Here is an 8,972-nt window from a genome sequence, read left to right as displayed (position 1 = left end):
TGTTATTATGAGAGGCTAAAAAATCTTATACTTCTGTTTGGTGAAGATGAACCTAATTCGTACGTGTTGACTTTGATTTATGGGTGATATATGTTGATTTTACTTGTATTTGATAATTAAAATCCTAACATGTTGAAGTTCTAGTTTATATTGCTTAATAATGAAGTTTTGTGTGGCATAAGATCAATCTAGTTGCATGAAACTGATACCTAATTATTTATGATCATTAAATAATTTGAGCTAGGGTTAGTCACATGTTAGATCAGGTAATTAAAGCTAGAAACTTGAACTGAGTTAGAGAGCATAATTATTCTTAATTTGTGCTTGGTTGCTTAACTTGATCATAGGAAAATAATTTTTAGATTTACCCTTCATAGTCCAATTTTACTTATATCGATTTTGTGTTTAACCTATGCTTGACCATTGCATGGTAATTCATAAAGTGATTCATTTAGGTATTTGATCATAATAACTAGTTAATAAATTGGTAATCAATATATTCTATCTACTGGAACTCAATCATATGAGAAGGGGAAATCATATCTTAACAAAAGTATTATATAAATCTTGAAGTAGATTTGTTTTTATTTGCTTGTTTAGTTGTTAATTTGGTAGTAATTTGAATTAAGTTCTTATGATCTTGCAAAATCATTAAAAACCCCCCACTTTAAGTTTGTTTTCTTAGTTTAATTAGAAGTAGTTATCTTAATTAATTAAATTATGTTCCCTGTGTTGGACACCCGACTTACCCAAGCTATTCTATAAACCGACTAGGTACACTACCTATAGGTGCATAAATTAGTTAAGTTAGTTAAGTTATAAATTTAAAACTAGTAGGTACCTTTGGGCACATCAAAAAGTTATCTTAGTGCGACTTCTTTAAAGAACAAGGATCTTCAGGCAATTATGACAAGGTTGGATGGTTAGTTTAATAAGTTGAATGAAGATGTAGATTGGATTATGTTGAGTGGTATAGCAAAAGTGGTGGATAAGTTGTTAGTGGAGTCTTTTTTTATGAAGCTAATTTAAGAATTGCAGACAATTTCTGTTAATTATGGTAGGAGGCAGGGATATGAAATGATGAATACCTAACATGACATGGGGTTAGCTGCTCCCTTTGTATGACCATGCATGCTTTCAATATATGGAAGAGGTGTTTTCTTCCTTGTTTTTTGGTGATTACCTTATAGGGTTAGGCATTCCTTTTAGCAATGTGGAGCATTTGCAAGTTTTGCTTTCTGATCATGGTGGTCATGGGGCATCTAGTAGTGGTGGAGCTAATAATGAAAACTGAGTGATGAGGATAATCTATTTGCTTTCGTTTATACTTTGGGTATATGTGGACATGTTTGTTTGGTGTTTATGATGATGTAGATGATGGACATCCTGTAGTTTTCTTTTGATAATGGGTTGTTGATACTCTGCTTTGTTCCCCTGGATATTAGTTATCTTTTTATTGTAGTTTTTTCTTGTATATCGTTGTTTTCATACAAGGGCCTTCTATTTGTTATAATATTGCTTCCTAGCTTTGGCTATTGGAGAATGATTATACTTTTTCTAGGTACATTCCCTTTATTATTTTCATAATAATTTTACTTGCAGTGCTTTGCGTATCCCTCAATTCATGTATCGATACTGTGTACCTCATCAAGAAGGTTCCTCTTATGGGTGTGTAGTATCCTAATGCGATCGTATTCAAGTAGTATTTTTGGTTAACTGAGTAGTTATGGCCAAGAAGTAGCCTTTTATGATAATGCTAGAATGGGCGACTGTCCTAGCCATTTGTAGTAAATAATTATTTTCATGGGCTAAGCGGCTAACCCTAGTTGAATTATGATACTCGTTTGTTATATCACGATATTCGACTGGCTGAGCTATCTATAAAGAATAAGTGTATTTTTAGGATAAACATGTATCCTTGGTCAAGTTGCAGTACTTGTCGATTATACGAGATTAGTCGACTGACCAAGTTGTCTGTAAAGAATGAGTATATTCTTGGGCTAAACATATAGCCTTGTTCAAGTTGTAGTACTTGGCCACTATATCAGACTAGTCGGTTGACCGAGTTGCCAATAAAGATTGAGTGTATTCTTGTGCTAAGCAGGTAGCTTGGTCAAGTTGTAGTACTTAACCATTAAAGCACACTAGTCGGCTGACCGAGCTGTTTGCAAAAGAATAAGTGTATTGTTGGGCTAAGCAAGTAGCCTTGGTCAAGTTGTAGTACTTGACCATTATATCAGACTAGTCGGTTGACCAAGTTGTCTATAATGAATAAGTGTATTATTAGGCTAAACATGTAGCATTGGTCAAGTTGTAGTACTTGACCATTATATCAGATTAGTCCAGTGCCGTGTTGTTTGTATAGATTAAGTGCGTTCTTGGGCTAAGCAAGTCGCCTTGGTCAAGTTGTAGTCCTTAACCATTATATCAGACTAGTCAACTGACCGAGCTTCCTGTAAGAATAAGTATATTCTTTAGCTAAGTAGGTAGCATTGGCCAAGTTGTAGTACTTGGCCATTATATCAGACTAGTCGGTTGTCCGAGCTATCTATAAAGAACGAGTGTATTACTCGATGTTTTTATAGAAATAGCTTTTCTTTCATTACTCATAAATGGAGTGATTACTGCTCTCTTGTTACCTACACTCTTACTCTTCGTAGGCCTTACTTGTTGCTTCTTCCTTGGCCATTCTTGCCTATGACCGACATCTTACCTCCTTACTCCTCTTGCGCTTACTCTTCCCTAACAGGTTTGAATGGTATCACTTCCTTCTTTTCTTTTCGTTGCCTCTTAGTCCCCTAAGATAGCAATTCAATGGTCTGGTTCTTCAATGCTCAGTTATCTCCTTTGGTTATAACTATCTGCTTCATTTCCCCATTATATACTTCTACTAAATTCGTCCTTGTCTTTTTCCTTTTCCGTTGTGACTTTCTTTCCTATGCCTTGCTTATTTACCTGGTAATTCTATCTTGTCTTTATTTTCATCCATTTGGTTGTCTTGTACCTTATCTATTTATTTGGGCAAGGATTTTTCTTTATTTCTTAATTCTACCACTTTAGTCTAGCCTCCCTTGTCCATTTCCAAAAGTTTCTTGTTGCTAGTTGAGTTTATGCTTATGGTCCATCTAAACCCCTCTACAATTATAAATGTGTCTTCTTGCATGTCATGTTGCTTGTTCCACCAACGTTGTTAGTGCGTATATTAAATGCTTGTTTCCTTTCAAAGTATTGATGTTGGCCTTTTGGTTTCCGTCGGTGTCAAACTTGGAACCGTCCGATTTCCTTTTACTATTGACATTTTATTTTTCCTCTCAAATTTAAGATTATGGAAACCTTTATTTGTATTATTTTTACTTTGGGCTTGCTCTATTTTTCCTCTCCTTCTCTTTGTCAGGATCATTCGTACTCCCGATATTGTGTGCAATTTTACCACACTATGGATAGTTGATGTTATGGCCTTCAACTTATGCGTTCATGTCCTTTTGATTATTACATCATATGGTGATAACGAGTTTATGATGACAAAACGCACGAGCTTGTTGTTGTGTTCTACCGTTGTGGTGATATATTAAGGTTAGCGGTAACTTGATCGTACCTTTTGGCCACATATTGTGGACAACAAAACTAATCAAATGGTTCTCGGGTGGTTCAACCTTTTTCTACACATTTCCTGGAAGTTGTTTTTAGAAATGCTTGTACGTGATGTCTGTGGAGCTCCCACTGTCTAGATAAATGTCGTTTACATAATTTTAGCCCATGAACCCCCCCCCCCCCCCAATTTTAATGGGTTCATCCCTTTTGTGATTCTTATTACTATATTCCCATTTGTCGAATGTGAACGTGTAGTCTTCCCATTCCCCGTTGACCTCATGTTTATTTGCTTGTTGGAACACGAAAATCTCTATCTTCTTTGGTCCTTTTTCCTTTGGATCAACATATGCTATACTTTCTAGGTGTTTGGACCGAAGTCCCTTTATCAGGTCAGTCAATTGTCCTAATTACATCCGGTTTTCTAATTTGTGACGCAGCATAGTGCATTCGATGGTGGCGTTCCCTTTTGAATCATCGAGCTTGCAATACCTTCCTTGGTCCTTGTTCATTGATTTTTCTCTTGTCTTTCCCCTTTCGTTCTCTTTGTTCTCACCAATTGTTGCCACCTCGTTGCGATCCTTACTCCTTGTCATTGTGGGACTACAACTATGGTAGGGGAAACGGTTCGGACGAGGGTGCCTTGTGTTTTGGTAACTCGCATTTTATGGAGCCTGGGCCCTTGCATATAGTGCACAGTTATCCTTTTGATCATTAAGTTTTTCACTGTGGTTGGTTTTCATCTTTTTTGTTGCCGCATCTTTTTACTTTATATAGCGATGGACTATTTCCATCATATCTTTTTTGGACATGGATTGTTTTCCTACCAATTTCTTGAATAGTACCACTGGTCGTAATCCTTATGTGAATGCAATGATTACCATGTATTCTGCTTTCTCCGAGGTGTTTAGTGTGGCTTTATTGAAGTGGCACACAAAAGCAGTTAAGGACTTGTCTTCTCGTTTTCTACACCCCAGGATAGCTCGGGCGTCTATCATGTATCTTCTTTATTGAACGAAGTGTTCGACAAAATCTTCCCTAAACTGATTAAAATCATGTAAGCTTTTCGCTGGTAAGCTTTTGCACTACAGTAGTGCTACTCCTAATAAGGTTGTTAGGAAGAACATGCACCAATATTTTTCGTCTAAATAATAGGCGTTTAATGTTCACTTGTAATTTTCCATATGATCATCAGGATCCCTCGTTCCATCATACTTTGAAATCTCTAGTATGTTGTTCGTGCAGGTAACTGGTATTCTCGTATGTTTCTCACCAAGGGTTAGTTGTCCAACCTTAAAACCCAACCGTCATTAGCATTCCCGAGCAAGTTCCTATTGCCACTTTTATTTGTCGTCTGTGTCGTTTGATGGGTGTGTGGGACTGTTTAGTCTTGTTGTGTAGTTTCCAAAGTGTAGGTTTGCAAATTTTGAGGGGGTAATATGCTTGATAGTGTGTATACGGGAATGGTGGTGGCAATGCTATGTATAACAATGTGTGTGGTTGTGTTAGCGTTGTTGTTGTAATTAGTGAGGGTGGTAAGACTTGTATTGGCAGCTCATTGTTCCTAGTCGTCACCTTGCTTAGTTTATTGGATATGTTACTAGTTGTCTCTACTTTTACTGAGATTGCTTGTCATGCTTTCTTACGCCTTCGTGATGTATGGTCATTTAGCCCTTCTTTCTAGTTGGCTATCTGGTGGAGCAGGTAGTGGTGCATGTGGTTGTAATAAGGAGGCTATTTTCGTCCTTGTTATTGGTCTCGTTATAGTAATTGGCATGAATGTTGGGATCAAGTTGATACGATGGAAAGGTGAACTGGAACGAGGGCATGTGATAAGTTGCTTTTCTTGCATTTTTCTTATATGGATGACCCCAATGTTCCTATGTAATTTTTCTTGGAATATTGAGAGCTACTCTTCCGGAATGTCGCCTAATGAACATTAGGAAATCATGATGCATGAAATGAGGAAACACTAGGTTAGAAAGCCAAACCGAATGGTTGACCCCGGTATTGCTCTCTGATGCCTTGTTTTTTACATTCTATAAATATGTTGCTTAAAAATTGTCTGGGTTGAGAGAAGAGTTTACCTTCTTTTATAGGTGCAGTCTAGTCCATCCATAATTTTACCATTTGTCTCTTGCATTAATTCGTAGGTCATAAGTGGTTTTCTGCATGATAAGCGGTTTCCGTGGGGTGGACCCCGGTGTATGGGTCGTTCCCCATATATCATTAACACTAAAATGGGGGAGGATTGTTGGCGATTTTAGTGTCAACGGGCATTTTGGATAATTGGAACTAACATGTGAATTAAGGAGCTAATTATTTGTACTCTATATTATATGTTTGGCGAATTCGAAGTCCATGCATATATAAGATCAAATTATAAGTCGGTACGACAAAATGATAGGGGTCAAGGGGGTGGCGCCCCCTTGAAGGGTCCTACGGGTAGTACCTAGTGGGGTCCAAGGGGCAGAGCCCCTTACGGTGGAAATATCAATGGGTAAACTAGTTTCATTATGGAAAAACGGAATTCTAGTGAGTGATTATTGTAAGTTTGACAAATCTTGTCAGTTTTGGAAACTATTGATTATATCATTAAATTCCAGATTCACCTAACTAATTTAGTAGATAACAACCCTAATGTCATTTATAATGGGTGAGCAAAAACCGCACCGCAACTAAAATTAACCGCAAAAACCGCAACCGATAAACCGCAACCGCAATAAAAATCGATGGTGAGGTTTATTGTTTTTCAAAAACCGCAAATTTGCGGTGCGGTGTGGTTTTTAGTTTTCAAAAACCGCAAAAAAACCGCACCGCACCACATATATTATATACATTTTTTTATTAATTATTAATATATTAAATATTAAAAATAAAACAAGTTTCATGGATGAAAGATGAAAAAATACTAGAAGACAAAAATGTTGGTTTTTTGTTATGTTTAATTTTGAAAAATGGTTAAATTAGAACATTTTAAGATATTTATTGTTAATAACTATTGATTTGACGTTTTTAAGATATTAGTTGTTTGTGATTTAAGTTAATTGTCTTATAACTTATGGTTTTTTTTATTATTACAAGTAAATATGTTTAAACTCTTAAAACCGTTTGAGCTCTAAACTGTGGTTAAAAAATACAAAAAAATAACCGCACCAAATCCATGTGGTTAATAACCGCAACAAAAAAAACAAAACCGCACCGCAAAAATAACCACCTAACCGCACCGCAAAAATAATCGCACCAAGCGGGTTTGAAAATTTATTAACCGCATTTGCGGTTAGTGGTGAGGTTTTCGCTAATAACCGTACCGAACCGCATCGCGCTCACCCCTAATTTATATATACGGCTCATATTTTGAGTCGTGTATGACCCTTCTTAGTTCTTCTTCTTCTTGAATAAAATTCAGAATTCTTTGGCGATTGGCTTGTATTTCTGTGCCTAAATACACAAGTATCAGTTTGGATTATCCTAGATTGAATTTTCTGTAACTCAGACATAGGATCGAAATATCAGTTCGGAAAAAAAAAATTTACAGGATCCATCGGAAATCCGGCTCTCCACCATCACCTTACTGCTCCCAACAACCTTGACACCACACCCTCGGTCTTATAAAGCAAGCATTGAAATTCGTTTTTGTTCACTTTAATCATCGCGCATAAAGTAAAATTTTTACTGTAACTAACTACTTTTCTATATGTTATTTCTAAAATAATTTCATTTCAGCATTTTTTCTAAGCTAATTAGAATTCATTCTTTTTGTCACAATATACTTCGTAAACTAAATGAATCTATGATCTACAGAACTTTTATAACATCAATTCTTTTTCAATTTGTAAAACCTTGGTACCCAGTTACCTTGTTAGTACTATATCTTTTACGATTCTTTGTTTAATTTATAATTTTAAAGCTATTAAATACTATATAATTTAATAAAGTGTTCTATGAGAGTGTGTTTAAAGGATTTTGCATAACCTTGTGGCCATATATCAGGCTCTTGGTAAGATGCTTTTATAGAAAAGGACATCTCCTATTATTGTTTTGCCATCAAAATTATTAGAAGTAACATGCAACTTAACAAATTGATTTTCCATTTCAATAAGTCCAACCACTGGAAACGTATACTGTTTAGCTTCTTTAGTTATATTCATTTATGTATTTTTTTTTTCTCAATGTGCACTCCAAGTTTGAACGAAAGGACAGAATCTTTTTGATGTCTTATATATAGAGAAAGAGGGTCTTGAAGAAAGTTCACAACTTTGCTCATCATCTAACACTATAACTGATCATCATCTGAACCCATTCCTACATACTCTTCCCTTTTGAAACAAAATGGGTCCAAAAAGAACCCCGATTATACTTCTTTTGTTCATGTTTCTTACGGTTTCTTCATCCCACAAATATAAAAACAAGAAAAATTACAAACCATGCAAGAACCTAGTCTTGTTCTTCCATGATGTTGTGTACAATGGGCAAAATGCAGCCAATGCAACATCAGCTATTGTGGGTGCACCTGAATGGGCCAACCGGACAATCTTGGCTAGTGATTTTCATTTTGGAAATATCGTGGTTTTTGATGACCCCATTACTTTAGACAACAACTTTCATTCCCCTTCTATTGGTAGAGCTCAAGGTCAATACATTTATGACACCAAGAACACCTTCACTGCATGGCTAGCATTTTCGTTTGTGCTTAATACTACGGATTATCAGGGAAGCATTCAGTTTATTGGGGCTGATCCGATTATGATTAAGACTCGGGATATATCAGTGGTTGGTGGGACTGGTGACTTCTTTATGCATAGGGGGGTAGCGACTATTATGACCGATGCTTTTGAAGGTGAAGTTTATTTTAGGCTTCGTGTTGATATAAAGTTCTACGAATGTTGGTAAGCATAGTATCATATAATTGCAAAGCTCTTCTCACATCGTGTGCATCTGATTTGGATTTAAAGTCATTTCCTTTTGTATTTTGGTTGACATAAGTGTCCTTTTATTGTGAATGTGAGAGTTTTCTTGAATGTTAAAGCTTGAATACGATTGTTATATATATATATATATATATATATATATATATATATATATATATATATATATATATATATATATATATATATATATATATATATATATATATAGAGAGAGAGAGAGAGAGAGAGAGAGAGAGAGCCATTATTAATCAATGATTATGGAATCAATCTAAAACGTTAGAATTTAAATTAATCAACGTCAAAACGAAGGATTGTAAACATTTACGATGGAAACACATTTACCGGATTATAACAAAACACATTTCCTATTTTTTAATTTTTGTATACCATGTTTTTTATCAAAATAAAACCGAATACATCATTATTCATGATTTTTCATCCTCTTTCCATAGA

At 35.5% G+C, this 8,972-nt stretch overlaps 1 protein-coding gene across 1 annotated transcript; it reads left to right on the top strand.

The window, feature by feature from the left end:
- The first annotated feature begins 7,829 nt into the window (after positions 1-7,829).
- On the top strand, positions 7,830-8,616 carry LOC145091516 (disease resistance response protein 206-like). The gene has a single exon (XM_079029257.1). It carries the CDS (start codon positions 7,921-7,923, stop codon positions 8,479-8,481), a length of 561 nt encoding a protein of 186 aa, XP_078885383.1. The 5' UTR covers positions 7,830-7,920; the 3' UTR covers positions 8,482-8,616.
- The last annotated feature ends 356 nt before the right edge of the window (positions 8,617-8,972 follow it).

The sequence above is a fragment of the Lactuca serriola genome, chromosome 3, assembly GCF_051521515.1.
Source record: "Lactuca serriola cultivar US96UC23 chromosome 3, Lser_US96UC23_V15, whole genome shotgun sequence".
In the NCBI taxonomy this organism is placed as follows: Eukaryota; Viridiplantae; Streptophyta; class Magnoliopsida; order Asterales; family Asteraceae; genus Lactuca; species Lactuca serriola.
This window is presented reverse-complemented; position numbering and strand designations above follow the sequence as displayed.